This window comes from Haliotis rubra, unplaced genomic scaffold, assembly GCF_003918875.1.
Source record: "Haliotis rubra isolate DU_JTF1 unplaced genomic scaffold, ASM391887v1 Scf65, whole genome shotgun sequence".
Classification (NCBI taxonomy): domain Eukaryota; kingdom Metazoa; phylum Mollusca; class Gastropoda; order Lepetellida; family Haliotidae; genus Haliotis; species Haliotis rubra.
Window position 1 is genome coordinate 950,877 of NW_025767357.1, and position 18,802 is coordinate 969,678.

Below are 18,802 nucleotides of genomic sequence, written 5' to 3' on the forward strand. Positions count from 1 at the left end.
GCGCCGCAGTGGTCGCTCGAGGTCGCCCACTACGAGGGGCATCTGCTACCGCATTCTGCCGGCGATCTCTCCCAGAGCCGTGAAATGGTGCTTTGGTGAACATTCATGCGTCGGGCAACTGCACGTTGAGACTGGCCAGCTTCAAGCAAACCAATGGCGATATGACGGTTGGCTTCACTTAGACGTGGCATTTTGCGTTCGTCAACAATATTCCAAATACAGTGAATAATCGACAGACAGCGATCAACCTTTTATACCCATCATTGAGACTATCTGATCCCCAACTTTCACGTGCATTGCATGTGAATTGTGTATTCTGTGACACTACACGCCGAAATTGAAAATCATGCTGTTAAATACGGGTATTTTACCGATGGTGCGTTTTGTTGTGATGTTTCAAAACATAAACACCATAGGACTCATAAACAGAGCAAAACCTTTTGTAAAATGAATCACGTTTTAATTCATTGCTACATGAAATTGCTATTTTCATGATGCGTTTCTTTTTTGGGAGAGTATATATGAAGACACCAAGGAGCTCACAATTGTTGTACGTAATATGAGGGTTATGGATTATTAGGGGTTTTATTATCCACGACTGATGACCTCAGTGATGGCTGATGACATCAGTTGATATGATGGTGACTTGACTTAAAACTTAAAACAATAATCCCGTTGGAGACCTCACAATATTTGTTCGTAATATGGGGGTTATGGATTATTAGGGTTACGCTATCCACGAGTAATGATGATATGATGTTGACTTGACTTAAAACGATAATCCCGTTTCAAACAAGACCACTGGTCTATTCATGAAGAACTGTTTACAGTGCAACCTCTTTAAACCAGACGGTGCTGTCCCCGGTATTATCAGCAGGCCCACGAATCAAAGTAACACAAACACAAATTCAAATACGAGTTTCTTAGCTAGCACGATTTCCCTAGGTCCTATTCAAGAGAGTTACCATACTGGGTGAGTGAGGTTAGTTTTACGCCGCTTTTAGCATTATTCTAGCAATATCACGGCGGGGGACACCAGAAATGGGCTTCACACATTGTACCCATGTGGGGAATCGAACCCGTGTCTTCTGCGTGACGAGCGAACGCTTTAACCACTGGGCTACCCCACCGTCCAGTTGAGTTTTCAGTGTAGAACTAAAATACTTGAGGATGGTACAGGGAAAGTAGACAAACATATAGTCTCTCCAATTAACATATTTTACAGAAAAACGGTACCTTAATCATATTTAAAAAGATAAAAAGACTCCAGAGATTTTGTTCCTTTTCAGAAACTGGTAATCTAGACTTGCCACACATTCTAGACCTGCATGTGCTTTATTTGGTATACATGTATTTTTGTTTCAGGGTCTGCATGGCAGACAACAAGAACGCGCTGTGTGAGCTGAATTTAACGATGACGTAAATGACCCTGGCGGACCGAAGATGAACTTGATAAGTGTTTGGGAGAGATAAGGGTTTATTTTCAGCATTGTGGCTACAAGACGGGAGACGCACCAGAGGAATCCCTGGTTAGAAGAGACCCCGATCGACATGTGCTTGTCAATAAGGTGATCAAATATATCGGGTGACTTTGTGATCCCGTTATTGTCACCGACGGCGCGGATCATTGCTAATAATTTCATTGGTTTCTCTGGGCCAGATTCGATCGTTTACAGGGCGCCGTCAGAAAGCAGGTGCGACGTTCAAAAGTACAAAACAAACAATACAGTAACTGACTCCATTTTAGAGGAAGCGATGCCGGACCTTGCCGAGACGAACAGACGCATGAACACGTGGCTATATGCACCGCTTAAATGAAGATGGGAAGTTTAAAGCGCTGGGTCGATTGTTCACGAAGGGAGGCAACCATGAATGACTAACACAGGAAACTTTCTATACAGATAGGTGTTGGGTGAAGTGGTGCTTCTTAGTTTACTGGCGACTGTCATATCGTGTTAGTGTAACTGGACCTTCTCGTAAGAGGGCGGTAACAACTAGTGTCGCGTACACTCGCCCTGTTTTGTTGTTTGACGCCGCTCTCGTCCACAATCTAGCCATATGACCGCGGTTTATTGAATAGTCGAAGGCGGACCAGACAATTCAGTGATTGACATCATGAGCATCGATCCCGATCCATGGCACGGATCAGAGACACGATGGCACGGATCAACCATTACCGTGAAGATCCGGGTTAGAATTGATCTTCAGTAACCCATGCTTGTCGTAAGACTTTTAAGAGGCAGCTAACGTGATCGGATGGTCCCTGTCTTGTTGACACATGTCATCGTATCCCAATTGTGTAGATCGATGTTCATGATGTCAATCACGGGATTGTCTGGTCCAGACTCGATTACTTACAGACCACCGTCATACATCTGGAATACTGCTGAGTGCGGCGTAAAACTGAACTCACTCACGCATCAACCAAGTCAGATCACCCGATCCACTAGTTAGAGTTCGCTTCTAGGTCACGCCCTGTTAAACATGAAGACCGGTATTGTCTTTATGTTTGCATGTTGTTTAACGCCGTAATTCACCAGCTATATGACGGTGGTCTGTAAAGAATCGATTTCCGACCGGACAACCCGGTGATCGCCATCATGAGCATCTGTATGCGATATTTGGATACGATGACATACATCAAGTTTATTATATGACGGGTAGATTTCCGCCCTGCTGATTGGCCCACTTGGTCACATGACAGCTTTGACGCTAAGCGATGTCAACAATCCACGAACCTCCCGTGGCTAAAAATAGATTGGGATATTCCAGCTGTGAACTCCGCACTGCGTGCGTCACGCTAGATAAGGAAGCGATAGGCATCGCTTCGTCCCTGTGATTGTGTTGGTTTAGAGTTACGTCCCATCTGTATCAAAATGGCTGCACCTCTGGGTCATGTGCAACGCCCCAGATAGCAATGTCCGTTGGGCCAATGTTGGACTAACATTGGCCATCATTGGGCCTACGTTGGCCAATGTTGGCCCAACGAACATTGCTATCAGGGCGCCATCGGTGGTATGCTATGTGACACAAGAACAGGTATTCAGTACTTTTGTCATATAATAGAACAATAATTGACTTCGCCTCGGTGAATATCACATGCCCAAGGTCGATAAATCATTGGATCAACCTCACTAGAAGTCTCACGCCGAAGGCCCGGGTTCGATTCCCCACATGAGCACAATGTGTTAAGCCCATTTCTGGTGTCCCCCGCCGTGATATTGCTGGAATATTGCTAAAAGCGGCGTAAAACTAAACTCAGTCAGTCAGTCACTAGAAGTCAATAATTGTATAATGTCAAGTGACTATCCGGACCCGCTAATCACTGTAAATCACCTCTAACGGCCAGCATGGGTTGCTTGATCAAGACTGGTGTTGCCACTGTAACTTACTAAAAACTAGCAACTTGGCATTTCCCTGCCCCGTCTGTCCCTGGGGATTTTCATCAGCGAATGTCGTTTAATGCCGCAATCAGCAATACTCGGGATATATAAAAACAGTCTATTGATCACTGGATTGTCTGGTCCAGACTCCATTATTTACAGACCGCCGCCATATAGCTGAAATATTGCTGTGTGCGGCGTAAAGCTAAACTCACTCACTCACTCACTCCGTCTCCACGTATTGACTCTGGTTCAGTTAAACCAGTGATATACAGTTGTGTTGTCTTAGCAAGGACATCTACCCATGAGACACTACATAACTACCAACCTCTACACTTTATTCAAAACTTAAGAATCAGGTTTTGGGGTTGACGAGGAAACATAACTACTTCCTATTTGTCCTCAATTCATATGCATCACGGCAATTGAAATAGGAGTAGGTTTCACAAGCTTGAGTGAGTTTAGTTTTACGCCGCAATCAGCAATATTCCAGCTATATGGCGGCGGTCTGTAAATAATCGAGTCTGGACCAGACAATCCAGTGATCAACAACATGAGCATCGATCTGCGCAATCTGGGAACCGATGACATGTGTCAACCACGTCAGCGAGCCTGACCACCCGATCCCGTTAGTCGCCTCTTACCACAAGCGTGGGTTACTGAAGATCAATATCCTAAACCGGACCTTCACGGGTCACAAGCATAAGACCCAACTTGGGGAATCGAGATCAACCACAATGTTGTCAATTTCTCAAAAATATGTCTAAAGGTGGTAAAACCAGTTTTAGAGGTTTTCAGTAATATATAAATTTTACTGTATATTAAGGAGGTATCAATATTTGTTCATCTGTTGTGGAATCATATCTATCAATCGATCTAAGTGATACTCATTTTTTGTATACATTTTTTTTTACATTTGAAAAACAAAATAACTATAGTATTGCTTTTCATGAACATTTTAATGATCATCATCATCATCATCATCATCATCATCATCAATAAGGCACATTAATGCTAATAAATATCACAGAGCACGATCAGTTGTCGAAGTGTCACGTGGCACGATGCATAGAGTTTGTGTCGAACATGAACTGTTCTGATAATGGCGGGACTTTCTTTGGTAAATGTCAGTATCCGCTTCTGTAAGGAATGTCAGTTGGGCCATTGGAAATGGTTGCTTTCTTGCAGAAATGTCAGAAATAATTGGACCCTGAACTGTCAAGGCTGCAATATGGTCCACAGAAAAGAACAGGTTATCCCGTTCATACGTCCCCGTTGACCAGCAACAGGGGAGACAACCGCGTTACGAGTCACACGTTCCGTTAGAGAAAGAATTGCATATCTGCATCACCAATTTCATTTTAGCCCGTTTTCACTGAAACATACACACACCATATGTGAATAGACACGTGTAAACAGCGCGACACGTGAAATTCCACTGCACTGTTCACAGTCACTATAGTTACATACACAAGTCACCACGGTCTCCACACTGGCTCCTCCGCTACTGGTCGAATACCCGCCTGACCCGGGGGGTGAGGATACACAGGGGAGATGGGAGGGGCGCTGGTGGGTGAAGGGGGGTGAGGAACTGGGGATCGATTCACAGTTTTGTCACACGGCGACGGAGACACAATTTCCTGTTTTACGCATGTCTCAACTTTTCTGTCTGAAGAGGGCGCTGCATATAACGGTACGGCTTGCACAGGGGAGGGCGATGTCAGGACGAAAGCCACCTGTCCCGTGGGTAGGGTTCCTGGGATAAACTGCACGGGCGTGGTCACGCATTGGGGGTTCATCTGGATCTGCTTGTGGGGAGAGGGATGTTCTTTCACCATTGTCTGAAACGCTGAAGGGTTCCCCATGCAGGCATTTCCGGTGTAGGCCGGATGTTGAATATGTATCCCATGATGCCCTGTTTGTTGCATTGCTATGTCCGCCACGGGCTGGGAGTTGAGGGTTTGGAGACAGTTCGCTAGATGACTGAGGACACGTGTACGCATGTCATCCCCGATTGTAGGGACACTGGACAAGTATCGCATCACCTCCCCGCGCACTCGTTGAACCCAGCTCGATATTTTGTGATGACGTCAGGGCTGGTTGCCATGGCAGCTGCAAGATCACAAAAACATATCAATATAGTTAAAAATTTAAAGTACAAAACAATGTAACACGTATGGTATAAAACCGGACTCATCTTCAGGAAATTTCAATCTTAAAACATTTGACTCGTCAGTATTACGCAAGAGTGAGTGAGTTTAGTTTTACGCCGCAATCAGCAATATTCCAGCTATATGGCGGCGGTCTGTAAATAATCGAGTCTGGACCAGACAATCCAGTGATCAACAGCATGAGCATCGATCTGCGCAATTGGGAACCGATGACATGTGTCAACCAAGTCAGCGAGCCTGACCACCCGATCCCGTTAGTCGCATCTTACGACAAGCATAGTCGCCTTTTGTGGCAAGCATGGGTTGCTGAAGACCTATTCTACCCCGGATCTTCACGGGTTGTATTACGCAAGAGACCACAGCCATACATATGGGTGAGTGAACACGCAGCAGTAACTAACGGGATCAGAGTGTAACTGCACCTAGTAGTGGAAAACTAGAGGTCGATGTCATGAGCATACACTCACGTCATTGAAGCATAACGCACCCTGATGAAAGAGTAGCTAACTGACATCGGATAACCATGCACAACCCAGTTCCAAACACCTTTATGAGATATCAAAAGTACCCACCTGCCATTTGATGTCGCTGAACGTTCCTCAGATGTTTCACAGTCAGTTCTAAGATGTCAGCCTTCTCTAATTTGGAATACTGGGCATTCTGAAAAACAGCAACAATTAGTTCACAATTAATGGACATAAAACAAAAAGTAATATATGGCAATCAAAACCTGTCTACAACAGCCTCACATTGCAGATATACCAGATCGAATAATCTGATTCTCTTGTCCCACAATAACGGTATCTTCAGAAACAAACAGTCCAATTTCCCATTGTCTTGAGGGTTTGTGACGTTTCAATTGTTTTACGTAAGTACAATGTAAGTACTTGTGTGTTTAAGTACAATGTAGCTGTAATCTATAAGCTCAGAGATAACGAAGGGCTTATGACACTTTGAGGTGGCCGCCCTTTCAATGCACAGCGGGTAATCCCACCGTGTTCGCACATGAGGTGGCGGGAATAAGCACGAGATTAATTAACGCAAAACGTCATTACGATGGAATTAATTACTGATGCAGCGCGCTAGTTGGGGCTGCTCTTTACTTGGATGGAGTTGGGCTACCTGACGAAAATAACTCTTCAGTTAGGGGCAGACTCGATAACTAAAGAAGATTAATTCCGTTATACGAGGAGCGTTAAACCGGAAACCTCAGCCTGATTACCATTTGATTATTCAATGTCACGAAACTCCTTCACATTTATTTCAAACGATATTTCCTCCTCAACTAACGACTTCCTTAAACTTTGTTAGGCATTCTGATCCCTCTTTTCATTTCCCTCTGAATGGAAGAGATTTGCAACTTTCAATGATTGGATTATTATGATAATTGAAACAGACACGTGTACTGACAGACAAAGAAACTCAAGTATGATTCATTTATGGGAATTTAAATTTCACTTACAAATTTCTACAAATTTGTGGAGACTGATTAAGTGTTTCATGAACATTCCATATCAGGTGTCATAATGGAACTATAATATGCCCCTGACTCAAGAAGATGGATAGGTACTCACGTCTTTCTTCATGGCTTGCAGAACCAAAGTTTTCAGTTGTCCCAAGCACGTGTTGATGCGTGCACGACGTCGCTTCTCCATAAGAGGCTTGTTACTCTGAAACATAATGATGACGTCATAGCACGTGCAAAAAAGTAACGAAACTGAAAGACGACAGACAGAAATTTAAAGAATTTAGTTTTGCATTTGAATCCAATATCTAATTTTCAGTTGAACTTGTATTCTATCGTAATTAGAAATAAAGGCAATATAATTAAACTGTTTACAAACATAAGTACTATAATTCTAGGTATGTACATAATTGATAAAAATGGGTTCGAATTGAGAACAGTTTCAATGTACATGTTATCTGATGACTAGACATTTCGATTTGACAGCTGTCAAAAACGTAACAAAAAGTAAATAAAACTCATTATTCAAAGTGAAGATAATATTAAGTATTACTTAAATTATTTACTTACTTTTCTATACGATGATTTACATTCATCCCCTTTTCTTGGGGAGGATGGACCGCTTGAATCGCTTTCCGTCATGATCAACAAGTGGTCGTCTGCTTCTATGTCGTCTGCACGGCTACAGGTGGTTGTTTCTGCTCAGGCAATTCCTTCAGTCAGACCGTGAGAATGACGTATTTTCCCGGTGACATAGCTATATAACCAAGGTCCATCATACCTCTAGCGACCGGTGTGAAGATATCCCGCAACCCGTTCCCACGCTCGCATGCCGCCACGGTCGACCAATCACACAGCTCCATTTTGGGCACGACAGCATTTGGGTAATTTCATTGGTTGTGCGTGTTGTGACAGTGTAACTGTAATCTGACCGCGAGCGACTCAGCTGTCAATCAAGAGGTGATTGTGACACAAATAAACACTAGCGCGTGCCAGGCAGCCGGAGCAAGCCGACGGTCCCCTGTGGGAAAACCCCGCCCCTAGGGGCCCAAGAGTAGGGTCGCGGTGCCTGAGCACACAATCTGTTGATAAGTATGCTGCTCCTCGGCTCAGCAAGTGCCCCGTGGTCCGACTTATCAACAAGCCAGCACATACCGGCGGTGGGACTTCGTCCGCGTCACGAGGTAGACGGGACGACTTACATACAACCCGCGTCGCTTTACCGTCATAGTTCTACCATCCTCTGTTCGACTATCAGAGTGAGCGTATGTGTGTGATTTTGCGACAGATTTCACTTCGGCATGTAAATATGTCAGGTTAGTTATGCAACAAGTGGTTCACAGCATGGAGTCAAGTCACATTTGGAAACCCGCCCAAATTTAAAAAATCGGCTCTCACGACACACATTGAGTAACCCCTTCCTGTCAAGGAATCCACACTACCAAGAGTCGATTATATACGTACTTCAATGTCATGGTTGTTCGTGGTTTAACGTACCCCGATGTAGACTGTAGTTCGTGTTTTCTATCAGAGGTTTGTCTGGTCCAGGCTCGACCAGGCGAAGTGCAGCTTGATATAGTGCTGTTATATCGGTTACTGCGGTGTTGAGCATCATTCAGTCGTTTATGCACCAACAAAATGTGCATATAATCGTATCGTTGATTAGGCACAATACCAGACTACACTATTACAGAGAACCATTTACTCGATATGTATGTGTCGGAAGTTGTTAGTGAAATATGAGCTAGTTTACTTTTACGCCGCTTTTAGCAATATTTCAGCAATAACCCCGCGGGGGATGTACATCATGGGCTTCACACATTGTACCCAGGTGGGGAATCAAACCCGGGTCTTCAAAGTGAAAAGTGAACGCTTTAACCACAGGGCTACCACACCGTTCCTTGCGAAATATGGAGGAGTGAATGAGTGTTATTATCAGGGTTGAACAACATTCACTCATTTCATAAATATTCTGTAAAGAAATTGTTCATCGTGCAAAGTACGATTCTCTGGACAAACACTGTCTACCGGGAAAGTAATAAAGAAAACCTGATAAATGATGCTCTTTGTTGCATGGACCGAACAATTGACATAGAGCAAGAATGTGGTCTTTTTATAATTGAAATAAGTAAGCTAGCGGACACATCGGACTTTGTGAATACAAAGGTTGTCTACATGTGTTATACATGCCATCTCAGTGAAGTACAGAATCTAGTACATTTTAATGGAGTCCGGGGTTCGAACCCACATTCTCACAGTCAAGCATCGCCAGTACACGTAGTGAACGATATAGCCCACTCAGCCAACGCCACTTAGACAAAATGCAAGTCTGACAACTGACAGCCCACATCACGTACCTTGTGTAACCATCTGACACTGTAATTTGTCACGGCTGATAGCTATGAAAACACAAGGGGCGGTGGGGTAGCTTAGTGGTTAAAGCGTTGGCTCGTCACGCCGATGACCCGGGTTCGAATCCCCACATGGGTACATTGTGTGAAGCCCATTTCTGGTGTCCCCCGCCGTGATGTTGCTGGAATATTGCTAAAAGCGGCGTAAAACCAAACTCAGTCAGTCAGTCAGTATGAAAACACAATACCACTTGGAAAGTGGTCGAAAGTAACGTATGTTATAATTATGATAACACTTCCTCAGTATTTTCGCACTTCTATGGTTTGTATAAATTATTATACATTATCCATGTTTGTGAAATTTTGAATGGACGGATATGTGAACCAAACAGTTAAAAAAATGCTTGATATTTCTTCAAACGATTCCCACGGCAGGCAAAGTATAGAATGTTTTTAACTCAACCGTCAGTTTCTACCCTTGAATGTGATGTTTAACTGAGATTTTAGTTAATTTAAAAATCACTTTTACTGTAAAACAAGATATTTCTCGCTGCAAATAGCTAAAAATTGATGATTCGGCGCTAAAGAATATTCACTCACTCACTCACTCCCGGGAACAAGAGCAACCGCTATTATCTGTTTCACTAAAACGACAGCTACTGTAAACAACCACCAACCGAATCTCCCTGCGGGAAGGTGCGCGAACGGTCACGTGACAGTGGTGGGAAATATCGCGAGATGTACCTATCTTATCACCGCGAGCAACTGTATCTAGGCATAGTTCACCTTTTGTTTCGAGTCAGTGCCTGTAATTCGGACCAAGTTAATTTTAGAAGTCAGAAACATAACAGACAGACATTACGGAAACGGAGAATTGTTTTATCTGGGTGTATTGGGCAGACGCTAAATCTGGCCGAGCTTCCGTTTCAATGACTCATTAAAGCCATAGCTCCTCGTGAAATTGACAAGGCATATACTCCGCTATGATCACTTGACCAGATAATTTGACAAGCGTGAACAACGTACGTGCCGAAGGGTATAAAATATCATTTCATCAACTAGAGGTGAAGTTGGTTAGTGTTCGCTTCAACTTGATATAAAAATGATACGTCATTCTTGCAACATTGACGTTGCAAACGCAGTGTATAAAACACATATAAAACATATATTTAATTCCATAAACAATGTGAGTCAGAAACCGTTACACGAGTCAATTAGTATTGTTGCTATGAATTCTTTTCACAATGATGAATCACACTGGGAGCGAATAATAGTTCGTTAAATGTTGTTAGCTATGTAATGTAACAATGTCGATATAGGTTGATACCTTAACGTTTTTCAGCCCTATTGAGCTATAATACTGGTGATCACACTTAAATGCATGTAAATACCTTGACCTTTCAAATAATGGGTAACGTTGATAACGATCAATAAACCCGTGGTGTCAACAGCTGGGATTTATCGCCGTATTGTATATGTTTACAATGCACGTGCAAACCGTGCGCTTTATCTTATGTCTCCATGGAACCACGGAGCATGAACTATTCGATGTAGGTAATGATTTTACATATTATTGCATGAAACATTTTCTCGCAGACATTTTCTGCTTGAGACGTTTTCTCGCCGAGCTTTAGTGAGGAAATAAGTGGTGGTTTTACTGCACGTTTAGCAATATTCCAGCACTATGAGGTGGGAGAAAGCACAGACGGGTTTTACACATAATGCCTATGTAGGGATTCGAGCCTGGACCTTCGCTGTAACTGGCGAACACTTCAACAGCGGAGCTACACCACTGCCTTTCAGTGGTATAGGAGGAACAACGTTCAACAACATTACTGACACATTAAGCGCATTTCGAAACAGGCTAAGCACCATATATGACACCATGTGATTTTATTCAGTAACTATTGATTAATGCTTAGTCTCTGAATATATATAATTTTGATAGTAACAAACAAGCCCATTTAAATTGAAAAGGAGCCCCAGGGAGACCAGAGATTCAGAACCTGAGGAAATCTAGACTTGCTTTATTTATGGCTTTAGCACTGCAGAGAGGGCTTGGCAGTAGGGAATAATGTGGTTCAGGGACTGTGAGACAAACTAGGAAATCTAGACTTGCTTTATTTAGGGCTTTAACATTGCAGAGAAAGCTTGGCAGTGGGGAAAATAATGTAGTTCAGGGACCGTGAGACAGACTAGGAAATCTAGACTTGCTTTATTTAGGGCTTTAACATTGCAGAGAAAGCTTGGCAGTGGGGAAAATAATGTAGTTCAGGGACCGTGAGACAGACTAGGAAATCTAGACTTGCTTTATTTAGGGCTTTAACATTGCAGAGAGAGCTTGGCAGTGGGGAAAATAATGTGGTTCAGGGACCGTGAGACAGACTAGGAAATCTAGACTTGCTTTATTTAGGGCTTTAACATTGCAGAGAGAGCTTGGCAGTGGGGAAAATAATGTGGTTCAGGGACCGTGAGACAGACTAAGTAAGTATGGAAAGGAACGTTTATATCTTTCTCAATTGCCTGACAAAGTTCGTGAAACTTTGTTACAATAATTGACGTCAGTGCAAAATACTAAATTAAAGACCGAGAAAGTGTAATCCCAAATATATTGATTTAAAAGATCGATTAAGTTTTCAAGCAAACATGCAATGCCTCAGGCCCTCTCGCCTTTCCCACGATACTATGCCATTATCATAATGTATCCCGGATTCGTTAAACTTAGAGGCGCTCAGAAATATTGTGCAACAGATTAAACAACGATTGTGTTTTCAAGTACAGTTTCTTTTACCAGGAAAACACAGCATTAAGATTGAGATAAGTAGTTTATAAAATATTTGAAATCAGGCATCTAACGCCCGACCCTACATGCAGAGTTGTCCCCCCTGCCAGGTCGCGCCCGACCCTAAATGCACTTAAAGAGGATTCAAGTACTTTAGCTGGCGACAGCAAAAGACGAACGATGGGATTTATCTCAAAACCCTGGCGGGGTATTTTAGGCCCCTCGTAACTAGCTGATCGTGCGTATTATGTTCTAACATTCAACAACGCGGCTATTGTGATAATCCTTTAATCCTTACATAGCGGAGAGATGTGACTTAGTAATCTGGTAATCCACTCGTGGCTCTCGCAGCCCTGTTGGTCAACAAACAGCGCGAGCGCGACACAGACTCCGTATGCAAATGAGCTCGTGCTGTTTGATGACGTCACGTCTGTTGCCGTCCGTCTACAATTTTTCAACTGTTCGCACCCAGAAAGGTGTGAGCCTCAGCCCAAACATGATTGGAATGAAAGCTATTGTTTCCATATCGTTAGATTAACCGCTTTCTGTTTATGTGTTTAAAACCGTTGTGCATTTCATCTTACATGCCGTTCGTCAATCTAAATTTAAATGACTGTAAATATTTAAATTCCGAATGCACTGAAACATCGGTTGAGCGCCGAACACCCTGCCATTTCGTTTCCCTGATCACAAGGTGAAGTTACGACTTACATTTTAAGTTCAAGTTATGTATATAGGAATTTTAATTGTATATAAGGTACATATTTACGTATACTCACATTTATATCGAACGTTACTTTAGCTAAATGTGGTCCTATAAAACGTATTTTTGAAAAGGTAAAAATATTATTCGATAAACAAATCTTCAAGCTTTTACATTTCTGGATCTGAAACATTGATGAACGTTTTCTGATAGAGTTCGGAAGGTGAGAATTGAATAGGTGTGGATGTTTAATTAAATGTATGCACTTGGGTCTGTAAGATAGACAATGACATATTCAAAATATGAGCACAAAATGAATTTAAATTAAAACTTTAAAAGATGACTACACACCATGAAGCTGAGCTACATTCGTGTCCACTTTTAAGTTTTCAAAATATATTTATGTGTTATTCAGCGTGCAGTGATTTATGTAACTCGTGTTCAAAAATGTCTAAATCTGCTCTCATGCATATATGTATTTTTATATGACGCCCATGGTCTGTAGACCCGTGAAGATCCGGGATTAGAATTGATCTTCAGTAACCCATGCTTGTCGTAAGAGGCGACTAACGGGATCGGGTGGCTAGGCTCGCTGACTTGGTTGACACATGTCATCGGTTCCCAGTTGCGTAAATCGATGCTCATGCTGCTGATCACTGGATTGTCCGGTCCAGACTCGATTATTTACAGACCACCGCCATATAGCTGGAATATTGCTGAATGCGGCGTAAAACTAAACTTACTCACGCCTTAAACGCGGAGATCACGTGCACCATTCTCTATAGATGTTCTCCGGTCGTAAATTGGGCCGGAAATTTGAGAGTAAAGGTGGAAAATTCGAAAATTTTAAAACATCTTCTTTAAGAGGAGTGAGTATGGCTTTACACTGCTTTTAGCAATATTATAACAATACCGCGGCGGTGAACACCAGAAAAGGACTCAACACGCTTTTTTAAGATCATAACCACGATGTAAGGGCTTGAATATTTAAGGCCAGTCAATCAGCTCATTGAGTCAGTTGACGAGACAATAGCCCCGAGGGCCAACAAGAAGTACCCAAACTGCCTCGTATATGCACCATAATATGTTTGACAGCATGCTTCGTGTCAAATGCCGTAATTATTCCAGGCAGTAGTAGTTGTTGTTAAACATTTCATTTAGTATGGAAAGTATTAGTCTGTTAAACAGACCCTGAAACAAATATACCCAATGTTGCAAATGCAAGTCTAGAATGTGGGGCAAGTCAAGATTACCACAGTTTCTGAAATTAATAAAGTCTCTGGGCTCCTTTTTATTGTATTTTATTTTAATTTAAAAACTTCAGCAATTCATGCTTGTCATAAGAGGCGACTAACGGGATCGGGGTCAGGTTCGCTGACCTTAGTTGATACATGTCATCGTATCCCATTTGCGTAGATTGATGCTCATGCTGTTGATCACTGGATTGTCTGGTCCAGACTCGATTATTTACAGACCGCCGCCATATAGCTGGAATATTGCTAAACGCGGTGTTAAACAACAAACAATCTATCGACAGCATACATTATTCTGTAAATGGCTTACTGCAGTCAGCAGTATGTGTCGCTAAATGAAAAAACAAAAACATTTCGCACGTCAACATTTCTTTCAGTCTGGATCAAAAGCGAAGCATGTCAAAGCAGATAATAATGTGTTTTCTAATCAGAAGAAAAATAGAAACGTGTTTGAATTTTAACCATATTTTTGTGCTGCATTAAAACGTGACTGTGGTTAAAACAGTGAAATACATTGAACGATAGTTGAAAAAGAAATACATGTATTATAAAATATTATATGATTAATAGCATGAACAAAATTCGACGTTGCTTGGCAACGCTGACAATGACGATGCATTAAGCCTCGTCACACATTATAACCATCCCACCCTCATTTCAATCATTTGAACATTAATTATAAGTAAAATTAAGAAATGCATCGGACTTCATTTTTGCCACTGATGTGTCAAGTATAGAAACGTGTTCCTCCTGTCTATAATAAAAGCTTGGAGCCATATTTCATCAAGTTATGGCGGTCGCACGAATAATAAGAATCAACAGCTATATGTATTGCTAAAGATAAAAGATACAACGAGGACATAATTAACAGGCCAGAGAAACTCCAAACATAACACCATCCTGCTAGTTATTTACTGAAATCTCCAAACAACCCTCCTTCGTCTGACGGCAACATCAAAACGGTATGATTTCAATGGCTTTTCGCCGATCGTAAGGTTGTAACAGTACCAGGTTGTTTTGAAAATTAATTAAACTAAATCACAGTTTGTTCCCCTCCCCATAACATTCCCTCACACCTGAGTGTGAAACTCCCCTCACTTTGTGTTTTTCATGCCCCGAAAACAGCCGGATTTGGCCGAGCGGCGCTATATTGTTGAAACGTCTCATTAACGACTCTTCTGTGTGTCGAATCCTTGATAAACCCCATATTGTACAGTCATTGTTCCTACGGTTATCACGACATACCGGCAACCGGCATTGTCGTAAATTGGCCCCTTTATGTCTGTCTGTGCTAACATAGCTTTGACTAACATTCTGTAGTTTTGAATGTGGATATAATCAGTTATAGCACACGTGTGATATTAGATGTTAACAGACTCCAGTCTCACCTGGGCGGCGTCACTTTGATGTGGTTCAACAGGTTGATAAAACGTAGGTGTGATATACACCGCAAAGAAGTCGTGATAGCGTTTATGATAAGAAAAGCAACTTCATTGTAACAGTACATGTTGTGAAGATTAACAATCCACCAAAGATCCGATACCACGCCACAGCTCTTGTGCGTTTTGACAAAATAAAAAGGGCCTGTAGGTGGCCTTTTCACACAAGCCCCTCCCCCAACCTTGAATTCTTATCTAGACCATTTCCTAAATTAACATACGCTTGATAAGTACTATATGTTAATATACCATTTTGGACCTGTTTATAAGGTATAAACAAAAATCTATGTTATATACCATTTTGTTTTAATGATAAATACGCCGCTTAAGATAGGAAATGCAAAGAATAGGAAATGTTTATCAGTCCAAAGGTTTCATATTGTAATCATCATCATTACCACTATCGCCATCATCATCATCATCATCATCATCACCATCACTATCATCATTTGTTCGGGGCGGTAGGGTAGCCTTGTGGTTAAAGCGTTTGCACCTCACGCCGGGTTCGATTCCCCACATGGGTGCAATGTGTGAAGCCCATTCCTTGTGTCCCCCGCCGTGGTATTGCTGGAATATTGCTAAAAGCGGCGTAAAACTAGACTCACTCACTCACCATTTGTTCACCATAAAACACAATCCAATAATCATTTCTTGTTTCTATCATCATCATCATCATCATTATCATAATCTTTCGCCCACGTTGGACGTTTCACCACCCTATAATTATTTCTATATTCTGGTATGTTTTATGGAGTTCGCTGAAAAACTCTACCGAGAATGTCACCTCGTGCTAGGGACATCATGGCGGTCGTACGCGCTGAGGTGTTATCGTCGACCTGAGAATATTTGCCAAATAAATGTCGTATTTGATATTCGTGGCATTTATAAGTCGCTTCCGGGGACAAAGACAGACTTAACCTGGAGGATTATCGAGACATGGCACACATTAAGGACAAACTTAAAGTGTCTGGAGTGTTGAACACTGTCCAATTGTTCAGTTCTTGTGTACACTGCAAGAATGTTGATATTGTATGTTCTCTTTGACCGGATCATAATTATATTCCGAGATACAACGAGACCCCGTCAAACCGGACAGTGCTTTACACAGTGAGTTCGTCCGGATAAAAGAATCATTGATAAAGGTTATTTATTGCTTTCAAATTATTAATAAACTCGTTCCAGAAGAGGGTTTTCTGTTTAACGGGGTCCAAACCAGCGAGGTTTGGCTATATGAAAGCATGATCCTTCGATTTCATACTGGATCATACAACGTGTTATAACTTGTCAAGGTTGGTATAGGGAGTGGATACGCAAACCTGTTGGTTTGATTGGTTGGTTTCTTGTTTACGCCGAACTCAGCAACATTCCGGCTATATGGCGGTGGTCTTTAAATAATCAAGTCTGGACCAGACAATCTAGTGAACAACATCATTGGCATCGATTTACGCAATTGGGATACGATGACATGTGTCAACCAAGACAGCGAGCCTGACCACCCGATCCCGTTAGTCGCCTCTTACGACAAGCATGGGTTACTGAAGACCAATTCTAGCCCGGATCTTCACGGGTCTGATACGCAAACCTGACGAGTGCAAGTCAGCGAATGTGCTTTTATTAGCATTTCAGTGTCAGACTGATGTGCGACAAAAGACGTATATCAAACGGGTCGTTGACGTAAGTCATAGATCAAGACTCGAAATCAGGGCATTTTTCGGGACTCGACCACACTCGCCACCGATCCTGTTTTGGCAAAGAGGCGCAACTCTATACTGAGACGTTTAACGCATGGACATAAGAATCACTCGTTGATCATGAGGATTATATGGTGACGTTCACAACCATGTGTGTTGCCAAATACAATAGATTTAATCAGCATTGTCTGTATTACCAACACTGGGGTAGCCTAGTGGTTAAAGCGTTCGCTCGTCACACCGAAGACCCGGGTTCGATTCCCCACTTGTGTATAATGTTTGAAGCTCATTTCCAAATATTGCTGGGATATTGCTAAAAGCAGCGTAAAACCAAACTCACTCACTTACTCACTCTGAATAATGATAGATCCATGACAAAAACGGTTACAACACATGGAAGTGTCTTGCCTCCATGCAAAATACTTTAATTTCATTGGTCAGTGATGGTTTAACAAGTTTCCGTGTCACTTTGTACAGATTTATTCTACCGACTTTCACTGCTTTATTTAAGCTATTTTATACATTGAGTGGTTTGCACACTCAGCTTAAACATAACTGACATTTTTAATAGCAGTTTTAAGCTTGTCAGAATATGTTTCACTGATGTCAAAAATCCAGTCGAGAGGAAGACGCCATTTTGTTTGCATGTCATTTTGTCGGTAGCGATCTTTAACGTAAAATAAAATGATATTTTGTACATTTAACATGGCGGTAAGATAAATAAGTTGTATGCTTCTCCCTCGGGTAATACGGTCTGATGTACGCCTCTTTGTAGCAGTGTTACCCGAGCCGGTAGGCTATAAAGAGGCGTACATCAGACCAGAGACCATATAATCTATTATATAGTCTCTGATCAGACATACCGGCTCGGGTAACACTGCTATACAAAGAGGCGTACATCAGACCGTATTACCCTCGAGAGAACACACAACTTATAAAGTTTTTTCATTATTGTTTAACGTCGCACTCAGCAATATTCCAGTCACATGACGACTGTCTGTAAACAATTGAGTACCGATCAGACAATCCAGTGATTGGCATCATGAGCATCGATCTACGCAACTGGGATATGATGATATACAAGTCAGCGAGTCTGACCACCCGAACCCGTTGTAAAGTAGTTGCCTCTCACGACAAGCTTGGGTTGGTGAAGACCAATTATGACCCGGAAAATCGCCGGTAATAAGGTTCGCAGATTGAAATAAACCTCTCAGTGCTTTCGTTGGGGGCGCCATTTTTTTTGGCAAAACCTTTTCGATCCGTCGCTCGTAGTGGTGACTCTTTCAGTGATAGTAAATATGCGTATCTAGAGTGAGTTAGTGAGTGAGTGTGGTTTTACGCCACTCTTGGTAATATTCAAGCCCTGAAGTGATGGGGGACACCAGCAATGGCTTTACACATTCTGCTCAGGTGGGGAATCGAACCCATGCCTTCTTTGCGTAAAGATTGAATGCTTTATCCATGACAGTACCCCTGTTTATATATAGTTACACATATTACTGCTACAGCATCTATATTGTTCTTTGACAGGTCCTGCTACGGACAAGGGACGTAACTCAGCATA

At 42.1% G+C, this 18,802-nt stretch overlaps 1 protein-coding gene across 1 annotated transcript; it reads right to left on the reverse strand.

Annotated features, from left to right (window-relative positions):
- Positions 1-4,323: 4,323 nt before the first annotated feature.
- On the reverse strand, positions 4,324-8,173 carry LOC124257153 (transcription factor HES-1-A-like). The gene is given in 5 exon segments (XM_046691148.1): positions 4,324-5,436; positions 5,439-5,495; positions 6,127-6,214; positions 7,129-7,224; positions 7,590-8,173. Coding segments are annotated over 5 exon segments (891 nt in total). The 5' UTR covers positions 7,662-8,173; the 3' UTR covers positions 4,324-4,858.
- Positions 8,174-18,802: the final 10,629 nt, after the last annotated feature.